Source organism: Camelina sativa, chromosome 11, assembly GCF_030686135.1.
Source record: "Camelina sativa cultivar CO46 ecotype springtype chromosome 11, ASM3068613v1".
NCBI classification, from domain to species: Eukaryota; Viridiplantae; Streptophyta; class Magnoliopsida; order Brassicales; family Brassicaceae; genus Camelina; species Camelina sativa.
Window position 1 is genome coordinate 48085891 of NC_141890.1, and position 20226 is coordinate 48106116.

Here is a 20226-nt window from a genome sequence, read left to right on the forward strand (position 1 = left end):
ATAATTGGGTATAAAATTTGAATTTTATTTCAGTAACATATTATTGTATTTATATTTTGTAATTACATAAAATAATTATGTACTAATAAGAACCGATTATTAGTTTTAAAAGGTTACGATACAACTCTACAAGAATGGCGCCTGATTAGACATCATAATAATTGGAAAGAGTTTGAGATCGCTGTTGTTAGCGTGATAGAATAGACCACATGCAAGACCGATTCGGTTCCCAAAGAAAACTGTGTGGCTTTGCATGAATTGAGAAAGGTAACACTGTAACACCCTGCAGTTGCGTACACATATACAAAACAAATCATTAATAGTCTCAAATCTAATAATTTTAAAACAAAACAAAAATTCCCAAATTCTCTTTTATATTGGGGAAAACCGAAACGACATACCAAATTCGAGTTGTTTTGGTCTCGTTAGTTCTTGACTTGTAACTTGAGGAAGTTAGAAACTCTTTTCAGTCCTATAATTCTATATCTAATTTTCCTGCAAATAAGAGAAAATGAAATTAAGGGTGACCTTAGCTTCGCTTTCACGAGCACTACTACCATTTTCAAGGGGTAAAATGCAGAGGGATATGAACGGTGTCGCAAATAACGATCCCGTTCAGCAGCCAATGTCCTTCGACGTTGTTGGGCTACCTACAGCGGCAATAATGGAGGCTGAGCTCGCAATAGCAAAAACGTCAGTGTGGTGGGACTTTGAAAACTGCATGGTACCTAAAGGTTGTGATGGCAGTGCCATTGCTCATAACATTAAGTCAGCTTTGTTGGAAAGGAACTACTGTGGTCCGATCACCATTTATGCCTATGGTGATACCAATAAAATGTCTATTAGCAATGAGAAAGTTTGTTAGAAAAGATAAGATTCTTATTTCTCATTAATTGGTAAAGTTAACTGTACAAAGAATATATATACAATAGCTAAATACGGTTAAGCAAAAATGTGTTAACCAAAGTATTAAACCAAACCAAAACCAACTAGTCTAATAATGTCTTCCTCTGTACAACAGTCTCTCTCCGCCACCGCCTTGTCCCTCGTTCACGTTCCTCCAAGTCAAAATCTCTAATATCTCTCTCTTAAATTATCTCTAATCAGATGTGCAATTGTTTGATTTATAATAAAACCTATAGCCTCTTTTTAAAAATCTCAAATCTTTAGTTTTTTAAATATTTAAAAATGTGTAGTTAAATGAAGTTTGATGATATGATATAACAGGGGTTAAAGATGGGAGCGACAAAAAGATCCTTGTAGACATGTTATTGTGGGGAATGGAAAACAAAGCTCCTGCTAATATAATGCTCATATCTGGTGATAGAGACTTTGCTTACGCTCTTCACCTGCTAGGGATGAAAAAATACAACATTCTTCTGGCGCAACCTGAGAAAGCATCTCCCTTTCTAATTGCAGCTGCAAAGACGGTTTGGTTTTGGAGAAGCATAGTTGCAGCTGGTTCTGTCTCTGCCTCTAAGGTTCTTAAACAAACTAAGCACAGCGAAATGAGCGAGAAGTCCTGCGAAAAATGAAATGTTACTTTTACATGCAAAAAATGCAGCTTGGCTGATTTCAATTCCCACCTCTCTAGTAATGAGCACAAGAAAAAGGTAAAACCATATATACTCTTATGTATTTTTTATTGGTGTGTGCAGTGTGCTTGTTTATTATCTTAATGAACGTGCACAGAGTTAGAGATCACATTAGGAATCATTTTCACTCATAGGTAGTTCATGAAGTGAAGATGATGATCACTTCAACGAGATTAATTATATGTGGCAAATACTAATGTTGATGATAGTTTTGGGAGTTGTTTGTAGTCTTTAGCTGAACAACCTTATTTTTTTTTTCTTCTTAACTGATTCTTTGTTGTCAGTGCGCTAATGTCATTGGTGTAATCAAACCCGAGGCCAAACCAAAAAACTTGTACTGTAAGCTATGCCAGGTATCAAAGTCATATCTCAGGGCGGAAACACAAAAACAAACTCAAAAGTCAAGCCACAAATACTCGCTAATCGGTTTCTTTAATTAGATTAATTGTGAAAGTAATTAGTAAGCGTCTGTGAATCTCTCTTTAACTTGGGGTTTGAGGTCTATGGATTTTTGCTCCGGGAGCATTCAGATTTTTATGTAAAAATGATACCAGAAGTTACAAACCTCTTTCATTTTGTTTTGTGTGGTAACTGTAACGTATTATTTTCTGAGATTGAAAATTAGTTAACACTACTATTCTGTTCTGACCATAATAACTTGGGAATGTAAACTAGATCATTTTTACTTAAAAGCATAACAGCTTTAGGCATGCATGTACATTGGTATTATTTGAAAGAGCATTAGGGCAACCCCAATGGGGAGATATATTTTAGGGCCTCTTAAAATTGTTAATTAATATATTATGTACTTTTAGTAGAATAAGAACTTTGAGAATCTTAATAAAAATTTTCCCTTTTCTAATGGTGGGTTTTAATTTTGAGTCTCTTAATTTGAATTTTTTTTTTAAATAAAAAAATTTAAACTAGAATATGAAATTATTGCATTTGAGATATATGTTTATAAAATTATTATATTTCATAAAATTTTAAAAATAGGAAACGTTAAAACAAAGAAGAAAACTTTGTGAAAGAATTAATCAAAGAAGAAAAGAACACAAACTTACTTATTAGCTACAAATCTGCAGGTTTTTTACATCAGTCCCTGCTGTATAAACCGGCACACCAACCTGAAACAAAGAGAGCATCAGGGAATATTGAATATACAGAAACGAATATCATCACATGTTCTCGCAGCGGATCTCGTGCGTAAAGCCAAAGCACGAAATGAAGACAAACCTGTTTAGGTAGCAAAAGAAGAGAGACTTGAGCTGGTTGTCCAAGAAATGCATGATGAGTGTGGAGCCAGAACCTTGAGCACCGTATCCAACTCCCTCATACATATGATCCAACAGCGTCGTAAGTAAACACACACCCTTTTCCTGCATTATAATCAAGAATTAATAATATCCCACAATGTTATGTTGTACCTCTTCCATAGTCACATGCATCAATCATAAAGAAAAAATAGAAAAGAGAAGAAGAGCACTTTACCTTTCGTGTCAATCCCTCATAGCTTTTTTGCCTTTGTCTGCTGCGCAAAAATTAAACGAAGACAACAACTTAACAAAATGATAAGTAGGTAATGATAGATCGTGAAACCAACAACAAAGACAAAAAGGCATCACCTGTTAGCAATGAAACAACAATGAAAACCAAAACAAAAAATGATCACATGTTAACAAAACCCGTGAGAAATCTTGAAGACGTACCCAAGAGAAGAGTATGCAGTGACAACGATCAGTCAAAGCCATCATTGAGCCATTGTAGGATCCTTCTCCACACACATAAACCAAAAAAAGAAATAAAACAACAAATAAATCACATGTAATTAGGAAAAACAGAGAGTAAAAAGAAGCGTTAAGAGGAAGAACAAAACCTTAGCACAAAGAACAAAAGCCACACACCATTGAATCAAAAAAGAGAATTTCCTCATGAACTCTTTATTTAAACAGATGAACATAAAAAAAAAAAGCAGCTCCCTTCATATCGGCCCTGCAACAACAAACACATCCAATAAAAGATTAAATTCCCAGCTCCCTTCGATAACAACAGAGCTCAAATCATCAAGTAATGCACAACGGAAATGAGTAGTTATACCTCAAACTTAACAATTCCACTAGGACTGGTAGATTAACGGTGAGTTTGTGGACTCTCTTGAGAAACTACTGAAGTTGTGTCAAGGAACCAATGTACAGATTGACGAGCTTGGAGCTTCCGTTTACCCTCCGCAAGAGTTTGGTCTCATGAAACAAACAGCTCCTATAGCTGAGAGAATACAAACAGATCCAAGAACTCACCACATAGCTTCCATCACACTTAAAGTATCCACACATGGACAATCACGGAGCCAAGATGGACGATCTTTGAGGATTTCAGCGACCTATAGTCATTTTAAAAAAATCAAGATTATATATTTATTCTGATCACAAACACAAGCCATAGAAGAATGAAACAAAACCACACATATACCTTCATGGTTTCTAAACTCACGAGACCGCAGGTGAAACTTAATCGAACATGCAGAACAAAACGGTCGCCTACTATCAGAAAACTTACGATGAGAAATAGGTTCAAGCTCCTCCGATTCTATCTCCTCTAATTTCAATCGATTCAATCTCTTCCGATTGATTCGACTCCAAATTCAATCTCCTCAGATACAATCTCGTCCAAGCTCAATCGGGCCAACAAAATAATTGAGAGATTCGCAACAGGGAGCCAGAGAGAGGAAAGGAAAAGAACACAATCCGGCAAAAAAAAAATTTCTCTCGATAAAACTCTTCACCCAACCCTGGGCTGACACGCACAGTCTCTTATGTGAAATCGAGTATACTAAATAAGGGGACCTCTTCTTCTTTTTTTCCTTTTTGATTTATTTTTTTTCTACTTTTCCACTAAAAATCCTCCCTAAAACCCCGTTGGGGATAACCTTACGTACTAGTAATATAACTATGACTCTGCTTAAATATTTCGCTAATTACCGACTGAGGAGATATATTGCAGAGTTTAGGCATACATCTATTTAATAGGCTGCTACTAGTAAAAAATTATTTTTACAACTACCAGTAATAATACTTACTCCGTTTCATAATATAAGATGTTTAGAGAAGTATTTTTGTTTCATAATATAAGATGTTTCCAACTTTCTATGCAACTTTTAGATTAAATTTATATTTTATTATATGCAGACTTGTTTATGATTGATTAAATTTTTTAAAAGTAATTATTTTTTAATACGCGTATTTTCACTAAAACATTCTATATTTTAAAAGAGAGGAAGTATAATTTATGACTCTGTTTAAATATTTCGCTAATTACCGATGGAGGAGAGATTATTGCAGGCTTCTAAAGTTACTACAACGGCTATTAAAGAAGCATTGATCTTCTCAATATCTGATTCTGATTTGATTGGCGCGTTTTCAATTTGTTGACGTGGATTTAATATTTAAAATACCCAAATAGCACACAGTATATTTAAAAGTTGCTCGTAGTCGTAGAAGTGTACTATCGATAGAAAAAAACAAAATACATAAAAAAGAAAAAAAGCAGACTTTGCGAAAAGCGAAAGGTTTCTTCGTCAACATGGAAAGAACTTAAGTGGTAACTTCTCTTTACTTAAACTCAGAGGTAAAGAGATCACCTTACCTACCCTCCGATCTCCGACGACTTTGTAGCTAGACGAGAGATAGAAAGTAGTGTTGATTTCTTTTTTTTTTTTTTTTTGGGTTCACTCTTTGTTTTTTTCTTTCTTAGTAGAACAACTTTGTCATCTTCTTCTTCTCCGGCGATGTCTACGGCGGAGGCTGATTACGTGAAGGCCAAAACTTCGGTGTGGTGGGATATAGAGAATTGTGAGGTACCCAAAGGTTGGGATGCACATAGGATTGCCCAGAATGTGAGTTCCGCTTTGTTGAAGATGAATTACTGTGGACCTGTCTCGATTTCGGCTTATGGTGACACCACTCTCATCCCTCACTCTGTTCAACAAGCTCTTTCTTCTACTGGTGTTGCTCTTAATCATGTCCCCGCAGGTCTCCTTTCTCACAAAGTTTGACTCTTTTCTTGTTTTCTTTTTTTCCTGCAATTGGGATTTTTGTTTTGTCGAGTTTGTGATCATGGATCTGTACTTTTATATGGACTTTGGAAATTGTGATCAAAGTTTAAGCATCTTTAGGTAGTTTTTTGTTTGGGATTATATTAAGATTGAGTTTGTGTTGTTTGAAACAGGAGCCAAAGATGCGAGCGATAAGAAGATTTTGGTGGATATGTTGTTTTGGGCAGTAGACAACGCTGCACCAGCGAATTTTATGCTTATCTCTGGTGACAGGGACTTCTCCAATGCTCTTCACCAGCTACGGATGAGGAGGTATAACATTCTTTTAGCTCAGCCTCCACAGGCCTCTGCACCCCTTGTTGCTGCTGCTAAAGATGTATGGCTCTGGACGACCCTAGCCTCCGGTGGCCCTCCTCTTACAAGTGCTGCATCCTCTCTTCTCGTCCTCAACAATGTACGTCGCAATGTCTCTAATAATGAAGCTCAGTCCAGCAAACCAACTGATTCAAGTTCGGAGATTGGAGACATGAAGGATAACAAAGCCAGAGGAAAGCATGTTCGGAGAGGATTACGTCAGGAGACGAGAAGAAACTTGCTTGAGAATAGCAGTGGAACCACCACTGACTCCTCTCGACTTGTCAACAATGGACTTTGTTATGTCTCTAATTATCAAGTGTCGAACTATCCTGCTTCCGAACAAGCTCAGTCCAGCAGACTAACTGATTCAACGTCTGACGCTGGAGATGCTAAGGATCATAAAACTAGAGAAAACCACTTCCCAAGAGGATCACCTCAAGAGACGAGAAGAAATATGCTCCATAATGGTAAAGGAGCCACCACAGGTGAATCTGTTACTGCCAGCAGACCATGTGATAGCTCTGAAAAGTTCACCACATTCCTCAACAATGTACCACATTTTCCTTGAAGTTTAGTTCTTTTTTTCTGGAAACTAGAAGGAAAGAAAATTAATTTGTTTGCCTTTTTTGTGCAGCCTGCCTTCGTAGAAAGTCGCCGTGCTCTGGCCAGTGTTTCAGCCAAACTCACACAAGAAGGGGTTGTCGAACCTGTGGTGTGCAAAGTTTGCCAGATCAGCTGCACCAACAATGATGCATATAAAAAGCACACCTATGGAAAAAGACACCGAAACAACTTAGAACTGCAATCAGGTAAGTCCAAAAACACGGTGGGACCAGTAGAGCCTGCTAAGGAGGTTCCAGCGAAACATAAGAAAGATAAGCAGGCGGTTGAAGGTAGAGCTAAGGTAAACGCTGATTTCGCTTGTCTTATGTGCAATGTGGTGTGCCAGAGCCAAGTTGTCTTTGATTCTCATCTGAGGGGTCAGAAGCATACAACTAACATGCTGAGTCAATCAGAGGCAAGTTTCTAACTCTTGGCTATTCGACAACTTAAGCATTTATAGGCATAGAAAATTATAAGCTTGGTAAAACATAAGCCTGATTTAAAAATCCCGTTGGACCAGGCTCTCATTGATTCTAAGAAGCTTCAAGAGAAAGATGTTGGAGAAAAGGATCAACCAAGTGTTGCCGAGCCTCTGTTGCAGTCTCAAAAGGGTCAAGTGAATACCAAGTGCTTTGAAAAGCATGATGTATCAATGGAGAATCAATCAGAGGCAAGTTTCTAACTTTTGGCTATTCTAGAATATGTGATTCTAATTAACATTGATAAGTTGGCAGTCTGGTTAAAGATAGGGTTGATATAATAGCTTTGTATCAGGTACTAATTGATTCTAAGAAGCTTCAAGATAAAGATGTTGAAGACAAGGATCAACCAAGAGAAATAACTGTACATCCTAAAGCAAACGCTAATCACTTTTGTCGTTTGTGCAATGTGGGGTGCCAGAGTCAAATTGTCTTTGATTCTCATCTAAGGGGTCAGAAGCACGCTGCCAAGCTGAATCAATCAAAGGCAAGTTTCTTACCTTTGTGTATTCGAGAACTTAGTAATTAAAAAACTGAGAAAAATTTACAGTTTGGTAAAAACATATGCTTGATATAATACCGTTGGATCAGGGGACCATTGATTCTAAGAAGCTTGAAGAGAAAGGTGTCGGAGAAAAGGATCAACCAAGAGAATCAATTGCAGAGCCTCAGTTGCAGTCTCAAAACGCTCAAGTGAATAGCAAGTGCTTTGAAAAGCATGTTGTGATGGTGCAACAATCATGAGGTAAGTTTCTAACTATTGGTAATTTTGAGAATTTGGGATTTTAATTAACGTTGAAAATTTTCCAGTTTAGTATATAACATTTGCAGAAAGTATAGAAATAATGAAACTTATATAGTTGGATCAGGAACTCATCAATGCTAGGGAGATTGAAGAGAAAGATGTCCGAGAAAAAGCTCAACCAATAGAAACAATTGCAGTACTTCAGTCGCAGTCTGAAAACACTCAAGAGCATACCAAGTTCTTTGAGAAGCAAAACGAAGAGTTGAGGAAGATTTGTGGCACCTCAGAAAGCAGTGTAAAAGAACGTCTTCCAAGTACTAAAGACCGGGTAGAGACTGTTAACAAACAGATTCCAAATGGAGAATTTTTCTCTGGTGACCTAAAATCTGATTTTGAAGTACCCAAAGAAGCAAGGTATATTTTGCCAACTTGGATTTGCTTGCTTAGAATATCAAATATGAACAATCCGTATTAAAAATATTTCCCAACTATTATCATAGGGAATGTTCTAATGGCATTGTCAAGCCTGTAAACCTGTCCGAAAGAGCAAATGAGCACTCAGTGGAGGTGAAGAAGGAGGGAAAGGAGGTGATGGTAAGCCAAGCAATATTAGAAACATCTAAGCTTTGTCATCTTTGTCAACATGTAGCTCACTGGTCGAATCAAAAGCATACTACCGTAGTGGCAGCTCACTTCTTGTTCTACCTCTTTACTTTTGATCAGAATCAAACCCTTCTGACTCTTTATTCATGATATAGGTCGCCTTTGTAGCCAGCGGTGATGCTCAGTTCAGTGTTTCAACCAAACCTATGAAGGAACCAGAGAATTTGCAGCCTGTGTGGTGCCAAGTCTGCCAGATGAGCTGCAACAGCAAGGTTGCATATGCAAATCACACCTACGGGAAAAAACACAGACAGAACTTGGAACTACAATCAGCCAAGAACGCAGCAAATATGTCCAAGGGACCAGCCAAGCTCTCTAAAGATTATGGAGATAAAACTAAGACAGTACCATTTAAAAACCAAACCACCTTTGATTCTCATCTGAAGAGTCAGAACCATTCTGCCATGGTCAAGGAGCCAGCAGAGGCAAGTTTATAATTTTAACTATTTGGTTTTCTTTTGTGATGGAGTATATATTATACCTTAACTGAAACACCGCTGTAGCAGGCACTTGTTAATTCAAGGAGAACTCAACAAGAATTCAACCAAGAAAAACCGAGAGAACCATTGGAGCAGTTCACTGTTGACTCGGGGACAATCCATGGAGAAACCAATCAAGAAACAGAAATAACAGAAGAGCACACAATTGTAAAGATCGATGATCTTCCGTTTGGAGGGGCACCTGAAGATAAAGTGGACTTAAAGGAGAGACACGCTGTATCTGAGAACATGGTGCAGCGTGTCTTCACTGAACATAACCGAGAGTCTAGAATACTTAAAGAACCGAGGTAAGAGCCAACAATCAGCGATATAGTTGTCTCAAATGTAAGGTGTCTTGAATCTTGATCAGTGTCTGTGTTGTCTAATTGATTTACTTGGATCTTGTGTTACAGAGGATGTTTGGATGTGATTCCTGTGGCTGTGAGAGTAGAACTGCCACCACCAAATGTGAATGTGGCCAAGAATTTGGATAATGAGCTGAATCATAAAACCAAACCTACAGCACGGGATTTTGAAAACTTGTGTGCAGGACGCAAGGAACATCCTGGAGAGGCTAGCAAAAGGGAAGAGAGTAAGGGACAAGCAGATAGCTTTTGGATTCGCCTGTGGGGGAAAAAGAACTAAAACAATGTTAAAAAAATCTAAAGATAGTATTTGAATTGTTGAAAATTTATAACAACTTGAAGTTAATTTTCTAGTATTGCTATGTTGTCCACAATGATTGTTTTTTTTTCTGTGGCTGTGAATGGTTGTCTAGTCTGCTCCGGACCGGACTAAAGTCGGACCAATCCGCAGTAAATTCACAATTCCAATATGCACTACTCTATATTGGTCTGCAATTCAAAAAGAAACTGCGTACTATGAAAATTGTACTATTGGTCCGATTTTTTCTGTTTATTCTTTAAAAACTTCATACCAACTCCATACCAAAAGTGAAAGTTGGATTAAAACATGATTCTTAACTAGTTGGATTCAAGTTCTTTGTTATCATTGGTTAAATTTGTGTTTCTTTGTACTTTTGAAAAATGTGTATAAATATGATCATTCATAAGTATTAAAAATCCACAAAATAAAATTCTCCCAAAAGAAAACTAGAGCTACGAGAGAGAACTCTCTTCTCTTCAATCTTAGAAATCTATTTTTTTTTTGAACTCTATGTTATGGGATAATCGAAATGATAAATTTTGATTTATAATTCTAAATACATCTTGTAATAATAATTATTAATTATGATAAAAATATTATTAAAATAATTTTAATCCTTTGTACACACCACTCCATACTATGGTCTGATTTTTACCATTCATAATAGTATAGTGTTATGCATACTATTGCATGGTGTTGTGCATACCAATGTCTATTCCATACTACAGTCCATTCCACTCCATACTGAAATGTTAATACGCACTGTCTAGTATGGAGTGTATGGAGCAACCATTCAAAGCCTATATAAAAAAATTTGTAACTCTATTTATTATTTTCTGTTTTTTGTAAATTTAAAAATCTGATTAATACTGTATTATTTATCTATAAAGTAACCTGTAAAAAATTGAAAGAATATAAATTTAGGCATTGTCGTAAAGTTTAACAATTAAATTGGAAATATATAACGACAGGATTATCCAACAGAAATTTCGGTTTCTCCGTAATAATTGTATCATCAAAAATTGCACTACAGCTAATATGGGCCACCCAGATTTCTTATCCGACCCGACCCGACTTACCCGGATCTTCTCTTGTTCAAAATAAAGCAGAGAGAAAGCAAAAAAGGAATACCTTTTATTCCTTTGGTACAGGAAAGGTCGGAGGGAGTTACTTTCTCCGTTGCTCCGGTCAAGTCACGGCGAAGGTGGTAAAACTTGCCTACGATTTTGCTTTTGTTCTTCCAGTTTAATTTAATATATATATATATATATATATATATATATATATATATATATATCTTGCTCTATTTTCCTGTAATTAGTAAAGTGTCCTCCATTGCTGAACTTGGCTAATTCACACAGTATGTGTCTATACACATACCATTTGTCTTTGCGTTTAATTTTTGTTTCCACACATACCATTTTTCTCACAATCTAAGAAGATTTGAGAAAAGACGAAAGTTTTGTTTTTTTTTTAAACAGTTTCTTGTTGCTAATGACTCGTAATCTTTGCTTATTTGCAGTTCCTCTGTGTAAAATTTAGTCTTTTTTAATGTCGAGTAACTGGGGAAGTAGCTCGGGAAGTAGTTCAAGAAGCGATGTTGAGAACTCGTTTTATGCTGAGGAACTCTTGCAGATTGGAACAAGATGTAAGGAGGTGTGAATCTTGTTTTTTTTATATCCCTGTCTCTTTGATTGATGAAGTTCATATTTTTGCGTAGTGATCTCATGTTTTCATTGTTATTGGCAGCTAAGGAAAGAAAAAGAGATGCTGAGAGAGTCACAGTTCCAGAGTGTTGAACTCGTCAGAGTAGTGTTCTTCTTGTGTTTCTTAGACTTGTATTTTGTGAATTGATTGTTCATATTTTTTCTGAGTTTTGTTGTCTTTTTTTTTTTTTTACCACAGAGGTTGGAACTGAATGCGAATTCGTTGGAGTCTCATTTAGAAGATAAGAGAAGAATTCAGACAATGGAGAAGGAATTGTTGAATTGCTACCAGGAGATTGGTAATTGGGATTCTGATATGAAACTGAAGTCTAGACAGAGATTTTATGAGCTAAAGACACTTTTCTTTGTCTTGTAGATTACTTGCGGGATCAAGTAAATGTCAGAGGCCTAGAAGTGAACTACCTGAGTGAACGTGTGCTCGATCTTGAAGTCAAAGTAAACGAATCAGGGAATTTGGAAGAAGAAGTTCAATTTTTGAGGGAGGAGTCGTGTACGTCAAAATCTGAGCAACTATTGTTGTTGCAAGAACTGGAGAGCACAGAAACTGAGCTACACTTGTCTAGGTTTTCTGTTGAGAAGCTGGAGGAGTCTGTCTCATCCTTAACATTGGAGTCTCAGTGTAAAATAGAAAGCATGAAACTTGATGTAGTAGCGTTGGAGCAGGCACTCTTTGATGCTAAGAAAGTTCAAGGAGAAAGCATCCAAGAAAACGAGAAGTTAAGAGAAATAGTCAAGGAGCTACAGTTGAAGTCTCGAGAGGCACAAGAGAATGCTGAATGCTGAGAGAGAGATGTGTAGCCTCTGAAAGGAACATCGCAGAATATTGTCAAAGGTTTAAAGAACGATGGGAAAGTGAAAGTGAATCGCCTGTAAATGTAGAGTGTTTCTTTGCTGAATTGAACCACATGCTTCCAGTACCTGATGAAGCCCGGTAGGTTCCAGCTTAAGACCTATAATAAATACATCCAATCAAGCTATTCTTGGTTTTTTGAGCTCTGCTGATTTCTTGTCTCACAGCGAATGTGTCCATGAGATCATCAAGAAAGCAGGGATTTTCAAGGATGCGAAACTGAGAGACAAAATGGAGGATATGGCTAGAAAGATATGTGAATATGAAGATCTTGTAAGGGAGCTCAAGGTATTACCAAAATGATCTTTAGAATGAACCTTTCTGCAGCATTAGATATGTTCTAACTAGTTTCAAAATTATTTTGATATGCCTAAGGATGAGTTGAAAGAAGAGAAACTAAAGGCCAAGGAAGAAGCAGAGGACTTAACACAAGAAATGGCTGAACTAAGATATAAAATGATATGTTTGTTGGAGGAAGAATGCAAGCGGCGTGCATGCATCGAACAAGCATCATTACAAAGAATAGCCAATCTAGAGGCACAGGTACTTGCTTGTTTGTTATATTTTCCTTTTTTTTTGTTGGAACCATGAGAGAATCCTGAAGGAACTTAACAAATAGCCATTTTCTTGTCAAGATCAAGAGAGAGAAGAACAAGTCCTCAACTTGCTTAATACCTCTTTCTGCCGTATAGAACAGCAAAGGTTTAAACTTGAAATCACAGTTAATGCCTCAGAGAAGCCTTAAGCTAATAAGGTTCAAATTTGTATACATTTCAAGTGTACATAATCCAATTTGAAAGAGAGATTGGAATATAGATATCATCTCTGTGATTGAGTATATATATAGAAATTGAGTTTTTAAAGTGTGAAACTGCTTCTTCATGTGGCTTTTCCTTGAGCAACATTCAGAGATTGAGATGAATCTCTAGAGAATGTTGAAACTGAAAGGCAATGATCGTTGACCAAGAAGCTTCCTACTGGCTTGTTTGACTCTGTTTGATGGGCCTGTTGTAAGCAGAGTTCAATAGGGCCGAGTTGATTTGATAGTCCATTCTTATCACTTTTAATATATATATATATATATATATATATATATTTTTTTTTTTCTTGTTTTCTCATTAAAAAAAATAATAATAATAAGAGTTGTACCATGTCATGAATGTGCAAAGTCTTGCAATCCTATTTTGATGATTTACATCACAGGGATAAATGATTAATGAATGGGTCAAGAGAAAGGAACCTGTTGTCTTTATTGTCAATTAAGACACTTGTGGATTTGTTGTCTAACCTAATCCAACTTGACTTTAAGAAGAAAAAAAAACCTATTCCAACTTAATCTAAAATAGAGGAAAAATATTCCAAATTCATCTCATGTAAAAATCTTGAATGCAATTTTATTGAAGTTCATTTTTTTTTTTTTTTTTTTTTTGCTGTAATAGGACTGACTTTAAGTATATATCCAAAAGAAAACTCAACATTATATAGTTCCTGGCTTGTGATCAAAACGTAAAAAGAGTTATTTTGAGTTGGATTCATATTTTATCATGGAAAGTATGATGATAAAATGGGCATTATCTATCATATGCATATAAATACTGTCAAACAATTTTTTAAAATGTTCAAGTAGTATATTGGGGGAGGGATACAAAATAATATACATGTTCTCATTGACAAATTCAACAAAGAAGGGTCTAATTTGGATTGGCCAAAGTTGACAACTTACCCCAAACGTCGAGAAATGGAAATTGCGAGTGAGATGGCTCATGCAATTATTAACTAAACCATATTGGTACCTTTTTTATAGAAAAAAAAAACAGTAATTGAGAAATATATACGAAAAGAAAACTGACTCTTTCTCTCTTATTAATTTACCCACAATTATGTCCTACATATAAGATTTTTTTTTTTTTTTAAATTCTATTGTTTTTATTGTCTTGATAAAATTAAAAAGATCCAAATTGCTTTATTAGAAAGTAGTTATAGGATTTCCCATTTTTTTTTTCCTTCCAATAACTTTTATTAATCAATAGGGTATTACAACAAGTACAAAGCCAATACAAAACTTCAGAAAACAATTTATTACATAAGCAGAAATATGTGCCATATACTGAAGATAACAAGTATGAAGAAGTGAATTTGACGATGTTTTCTTCCGATAAGCCTTATTCGCTGTCATGTTATTAAACATGATATGTTCCTTCTTCTTCGTAAGCCATCTTAGTTGAACGTGATATTTCCCATTTCAAAATGAAGTTGCCATAGCAAAAAAGAAATAAGAAATATATGTATATATGACAGTTTAAATTTGAATTAAAATAAATTAAAAAAAATATTAATTAATTGATCTCATCATTTTCTCAAGAATTTGTTTAAAATTTTCTTCTGCACTCCAAAATCATAAAAATTTCGTCAACAAAAAAGACTCAAATTCTTTTGGGGTCGTCGTTTCCGCGTTAATTCCTTTTCCCTTATTTTCTTTGATCCCTTCTTCTTCGCATTGATTTGGTCCTTTGTCTTCGATTCAATCTTCAATCTTCTTCCTCGACTCCACTTCTCTCTCTCTCTCATCCAAGGTTAGCCCTCGATCTCCTTTCTTCTCGAATTCTAGTTTCTTTATTTTTCCTCGCCGCCATCTTGGGTAGTAGATCTTGGGTTTCTTTTTGATGAACTTTGTTCGCCACTTCATATGCTCGCGATTATACCCAAAATTAGGTTTAAAATTAATCATTTGTCCTGTAAAACTCATCTTAGAAGTGAAATCAAACTTTGGGACGTTAACTGTTTTTTTAAAAAACTTGTTTCTTTACTCCTTTATCTATGTGCGTCAACTTGGGGAATTTGATCGACTTTTTATCGTATCGTAATATCGTCGTTATTTGAAGTCTTACTCTCTCTAGTCTCTTAGCTTACAAATTTAGAATCAAAAAAAGCATTCAATTCTGATGACTACTTTTTTTTTTTTTTTTTCTGCAGGAAAGGCTTATTAGGTTACCAAAAACTTCTGTGATTTTTTTTTTTTTTTTTTTTTGACAATGTTTGGTTTGAGGAAATCACCAGCAAAGCTTCCAAAGCATAACTCTGTTGATCTTGGATTTCACAAGACTTCCAAGCCTAACCCTTTCGATTCTGATGACGAGTCAGACAACAAACACACCCTTAACCCTTCAAAGAGGACTACCTCTGATCCTTCTTCTTTGGCTGATATGACTAACCCTTTTGATGGTCAAGAGGTTCAGAAAGGAGGAGGTTCATCCAAACAGTCGTTGGTTTCCAACTCTAGATACCAGTACAAGAACAATTTCCGCGATTCTGGTGGTATCGATAACCAGTCTGTTCAGGAGCTTGAGGGTTATGCTGTGTACAAGGCTGAAGAGACTACGAAATCTGTACAGGGTTGTTTGAAGGTTGCCGAGGATATTAGGTCAGATGCTACTAGAACTTTGGTTATGTTGCACGATCAGGGCGAGCAAATCACTAGGACTCACCATAAAGCTGTTGAAATCGATCATGATCTCAGTCGAGTGAGTTTTTTTCATTCTTTCTTCTTCTTCTTCTTCTTCTTCTTCTTCTTTGACTGTTAATGGAAAAATTCAATATTAGTTGGTTGGTGTTAGATAAGAAAACCTAGAGACATGAGATGTTGAATTATTTGGATTTTTTGGTTTTCAGGGTGAGAAGCTTCTTGGAAGCCTTGGAGGCATGTTTTCAAAGACTTGGAAGCCAAAGAAGACTCGTCCTATTAATGGTCCCATCATAACCAGAGGTTTTGCTTCTTTTGTTCATTGATATCTCTCAATTCTTCTTGACGCTCTTTTTGCTTATACCTAAAATTGCTGATTCCCATTCTGTGTTTTGCGCAGATCACTCACCAACTAGAAGAGTGAACCACTTAGAGAAAAGGGAAAAACTGGGACTGAACCCAGCACCCAAGGGACAATCAAGAACCCGAGAAGCGCTCCCCGAACCAGCTGATGCCTATCAGAGAGTGGAGGTTCGTATTCTTCTCTTTCCTCTCTTTTATTTTTCCTTTAAGAAGAACCTTACCATTCTCCCGAATCTGAGATGAGTGATGCATGAACTCGCTATTTGGGGTCATGTAATGCAAATGCGCAAACATCCAAACATGAGGAGCTGATCAACACTGAAAGCAAGAGGACTTATATATTTGAGTAGAATAACACTGTCTTTTTTGACACCACTAAATGTGTACTCTCTCGTTTATTACAGATGGAAAAAGCTAAGCAAGACGACGGTCTTTCAGACTTGAGTGATATACTTGGTGAGCTAAAGAACATGGCTGTTGACATGGGAAGTGAGATCGAGAAACAGAACAAAGGACTTGACCATCTTCATGATGATGTTGACGAACTAAACTTCAGAGTGCAACAATCAAACCAACGCGGCCGTCGTTTGCTTGGAAAATAGATGAATAGAGTTATATATGTTCATTACACTCATTCCTCTCTTGTTTGATTCTCTGTGGCTTTGTTCTTTAAACCTGAAAAGGTTCTTATCATGTTATCCCCATGTTATATTACATTACTGCCTGTGTTTGTAATTGATCTTATTGCAGAAAACTTATTTGTTCAAACAGAAGCAATTTTGCTATCGTTTTATCTGTATCATAAAGATTTCTCAAGAAATTCTGACAGTAGATAAATATTATGTGTCTGGATCACAGATTTATACCCTACCAGTATCAGTGCTAAAATATGACATATATGAGAATACAGAAACTCCAGACAAGTTGGAACATTTGTTATGCAACAACTGCACAATCGTGTGAGATGAGATTATTAAGAAGAGCAAAAAAAAGCCAGGAACTCATCATTCCGTTTAAGTCTATCTCAGCTCCAATCCAAGACATATCTTCAACAATGTTCACTTCTTCATTTGTATAAATGTCTGAAGCCATAAAACACAAAGACTAGATGAGAAGTAGACAATCTCTCATAGCTGGGAAGAACTATGAATAGAGTAATGAATAATCTCATACAAACACCAATAGCTCATCAAACATATTCTAGCCAAAACCTTATCAAACACAATCATTATGAAGTAGTTTCAACATGACCAATAATATAGCAAATAGCTTTGGAGGATACTGAAATGGACAAACGTACACGTCTACTGAAGCTTGACTTCCATGATGTTCTTGGTCTTGGGAGGATATAAGGAGTGAAACTTAACAGACCTCTCTAAAACCACAAGTTGTGCCTTAGCTTCAGCATAAGCCTCATTCACCTTCGATTGGTCAGTGAGATTCTTGTTCATGCGGAAGCCATCCAAGGTCCTTCGCTTAGTGTACTCCCTCAAGTTGTAATGAGGGTACTGACGACCCGCTCGAAGCATGGCACGACAGAGGCTGAGAACTTCACTTCTGGAAACCATTGCAAGATTGGAAACTAAACCCTTAAAACTGCAATCAGATAACAAGAAGAATACATTAACAGGAATGAAATGCCGAAAAGGAAGAGAAGGATACATCACTTACAAAGCAAAAAAAACCTTATAAAAAATTTCTCAAACAGTGAGGAGATTCATTAATCATCATTCATAAGCAGGATCCGATTTGGGTGTGAGAAACCAATTCCAACATTTAGAAACATAAGCTCTATAGTTTTTTTTTTTGGAAAAATCTGCAAATGAACCAATAAAACTAAAGCAAACCCTTCAAGAGGAAACTCAAAAAGGCCATAAAAACGAACAATGGGATATAATACATCTGCAATCGCACAAGAGGTTCTGACAAAAATTCAACAACAGTAAAACCAAAAAAGCATAGAATTTGATGATAACGAGCTCGAAATACATAACAAAATACCGAATTGAAATCGCCGGAGAGTATAAATTTCCCGAGCTAGGTCGCCGTTGAGGTTCTCCGTTCGAAGGTTTTTGGATTGCAGGACGATTTGGGTATATAGACAAACCTAGGTTACCCAAAAATAAACCGGAGAAATTGATTTTAAGAACCGGATCAATTTTAGATTTTGAGTAAAGAAAAATAAAACCGGTTAAAAGAATGGGCCAGACAGACACTAAGGGCCTATTATATTGGGCCAATATGTTCGAGAAGCGTTTCTTTTTATTAAAGGTGTGAATGAGGTGGCATAATCGTCAACAAATAGTAAACAAAACCGATATTTATCATCTTCTGACTCTGTCACGCCTTTTTGTATTTCGATTCTCTCTTATCTCGACGTAAAAAAACCCTACTGCCAAAAAAAAAAAAAAAAAAAAACTCTGTATCCTCCGATCTCTGGTGAGAAGATAAGTCTGTGTTTCTGAGCTTTGCTTCACCATATCTGTCTCCTCGCTTCGTTACACGGTACGCTCTTCTCATGTTTTTGTTTCGATCCCTTCGATTCAGTATGCGTCAAACTGATTTGCTTTCTTTGAAATATTGATTCGTCGTCTCTGTCTCTCTATTTAGTTTCCGATTTCAATTTTCGGATTCGTATGATTTAGCCCTCTCCTCAGTAGTTTTGGTGGGATAGATATGTTTCTGATTTGTGTTGAATTGGGAGGAGCCTTTTGGAATTGGATCCTTTGATTGATTTGTCTTGTGAAACTTTTGATACATGAGAAGACTATAGAAGTGCCATAATTGGATTGAAAACTCTCTGGGGTGTTGTTATTGTGGTTTTGTCCTATACTACAATTACAGAGAGATTGATTTATATACTTTTGTTTCACTAATTTTGGTTTTCTCTTCTTTCTTATGTTGGCAGATTTGGTTAAATCATAGTTCTCTCATCAACTGTTTTCTTGGCTGTAATTTGGAGTTTATTCTCAGTCTCATCAATGTGGTCGTGCTCCACTACGGCTTTTCACAATCATTAGGGTTTCAAGTTCTTTCTAAGTAATGCTCATTTTCTCTTCCCTGTCTATGGCTTTATCTGCGATCCTTCGAAAGCTTAGTGTCTTCGGCCCTGGTTTGAATCCTTCTTTCCCTTACTGCATCGCCAATCACTCATCTGCCTCCCGTTAACTTGAGTTGCTCTGTTTCAACTTGAATTACTTTAGTAGTCTGCTTTCTTACGGTGTCTAGTCTAAATAGTGGTGTTGCAAATCATCCTTAGCCTGGCCCTGAAGTAGTACCTTCTTTAGACATTCTTGGGTGAGAGAGGTTTACACCAATATCATGTAAATCTGTCCCCTCATAGAATAAGTTTACACTGCTGGCTGAGTTCTTGTGAAAGTCCCGTTTGGTTAGTTTCTACCCGAGTCTCTTAGTCCTACACAGACCCGTATCCTACTTTCGAAGCTAGTTCTTGTTTAGCTTAAGCTCAGGCCCAAAAATGCTTGAAGAACAGCCGGCTGCATTCTCTCTCAGGCGTAACTCATTTAGACGCCGATCTCCCAGATCAAATGTCGATGACAGAGGCTGGAATCCGCTCCACATCAAAGCCAGGAAAGGCGATCTGAAATCCGTGAAACAGCTTCTCGACCAAGGCATGGACGTGAACGCTCTAGCATGGGGACCGAAATCAAAAGGAGTGAGTGCGCTTCACCTTGCAGCAGAGGGAGGTCACATAGAAGTCATGGATTTGCTCCTTGAACGTGGGGCCAACATCGATGCCAAAACATGGGGCTCGTGCGGGTGGACTCCTCTCCACGCTGCGGCTAAAGAGCGAAAGAGAGAAGCAGTCAAGTTTCTGGTGGAGAATGGTGCCTTCTTAGCAGATGATATAAGTGATACAAGGTTTAATCCGCCGGTGCATTACTGTCACGGGCTTGAATGGGCGTACGAGGAAATGAAGAAACTTAACAGCGAGTCTTCTTCATCTGGTGGAGACACATCTTCCAGTTCTGAGAACTGAACTTCTTGTTGTTTCTTGGTGTGTTTTGTTTTTCTCTCTGGTTGAGACACTTGTCAGAAAATGTTATGGTTTTGTGTTTGATCTTATATTTGAAACATTGAAACTGCGGAGTTTTTCATACAATAATGTAATCTTCTGTGTGTTCTTCAACTTCAGTTTGAGAACTTATCAGACTTTGTTTTTTTAGG

The 20226-nt window shown here is 36.7% G+C and overlaps 3 protein-coding genes, 1 long non-coding RNA gene and 2 pseudogenes across 8 annotated transcripts; 4 read left to right on the forward strand and 2 right to left on the reverse strand.

The window, feature by feature from the left end:
* Positions 1 to 78: 78 nt before the first annotated feature.
* Positions 79 to 4509, reverse strand: LOC147935565 (uncharacterized). Of its 2 annotated transcripts, XR_015571429.1 has the most exons (9): positions 4065 to 4509; positions 3693 to 3975; positions 3472 to 3587; positions 3305 to 3366; positions 3087 to 3126; positions 2832 to 2974; positions 2660 to 2722; positions 402 to 1522; positions 79 to 283 (listed from the first exon to the last, which is right to left on the reverse strand). It is a non-coding gene; the product is annotated as an uncharacterized LOC147935565 (long non-coding RNA). The 2 variants fall into 2 exon arrangements; XR_015571430.1 differs by lacking the exon at positions 79 to 283 and having other exon boundaries at positions 1147 to 1522; positions 3087 to 3123.
* A 584-nt stretch (positions 4510 to 5093) lies between these two features.
* LOC104726705 (uncharacterized) lies at positions 5094 to 8569 on the forward strand (annotated as a pseudogene). Its single transcript, XR_015571428.1, has 8 exons — positions 5094 to 5623; positions 5820 to 6553; positions 6638 to 7021; positions 7127 to 7276; positions 7381 to 7572; positions 7677 to 7814; positions 7946 to 8244; positions 8331 to 8569. The product of XR_015571428.1 is annotated as an uncharacterized LOC104726705 (transcript).
* A 2193-nt stretch (positions 8570 to 10762) lies between these two features.
* LOC104726706 (uncharacterized) lies at positions 10763 to 13375 on the forward strand (annotated as a pseudogene). Its single transcript, XR_015571431.1, has 8 exons — positions 10763 to 10842; positions 11161 to 11294; positions 11388 to 11447; positions 11544 to 11643; positions 11721 to 12296; positions 12383 to 12503; positions 12591 to 12758; positions 12851 to 13375. The product of XR_015571431.1 is annotated as an uncharacterized LOC104726706 (transcript).
* Positions 13376 to 14262: 887 nt separating this feature from the next.
* LOC104726708 (SNAP25 homologous protein SNAP33) lies at positions 14263 to 16858 on the forward strand. The gene is made up of 5 exons (XM_010445634.3): positions 14263 to 14788; positions 15189 to 15736; positions 15885 to 15978; positions 16076 to 16206; positions 16443 to 16858. The coding sequence occupies exons 2-5, from the start codon at positions 15248 to 15250 to the stop codon at positions 16638 to 16640; spliced, it is 912 nt and encodes a 303-aa protein (XP_010443936.3). The 5' UTR covers positions 14263 to 14788; positions 15189 to 15247; the 3' UTR covers positions 16641 to 16858.
* LOC104726707 (uncharacterized) lies at positions 16847 to 18152 on the reverse strand. Of its 2 annotated transcripts, XM_087473137.1 has the most exons (3): positions 18040 to 18152; positions 17339 to 17634; positions 16847 to 17120 (listed from the first exon to the last, which is right to left on the reverse strand). In XM_087473137.1, the coding sequence occupies exon 2, from the start codon at positions 17604 to 17606 to the stop codon at positions 17343 to 17345; it is 264 nt and encodes an 87-aa protein (XP_087329263.1). In that variant the 5' UTR covers positions 17607 to 17634; positions 18040 to 18152; the 3' UTR covers positions 16847 to 17120; positions 17339 to 17342. The 2 variants fall into 2 exon arrangements, with proteins under 2 accessions (XP_087329263.1, XP_087329264.1); XM_087473138.1 differs by having other exon boundaries at positions 17082 to 17634; positions 18040 to 18150.
* Positions 18153 to 18331: 179 nt separating this feature from the next.
* On the forward strand, positions 18332 to 20188 carry LOC104726710 (phytochrome-interacting ankyrin-repeat protein 2). The gene is made up of 2 exons (XM_010445635.3): positions 18332 to 18543; positions 18947 to 20188. The coding sequence occupies exon 2, from the start codon at positions 19517 to 19519 to the stop codon at positions 20036 to 20038; it is 522 nt and encodes a 173-aa protein (XP_010443937.1). The 5' UTR covers positions 18332 to 18543; positions 18947 to 19516; the 3' UTR covers positions 20039 to 20188.
* Positions 20189 to 20226: the final 38 nt, after the last annotated feature.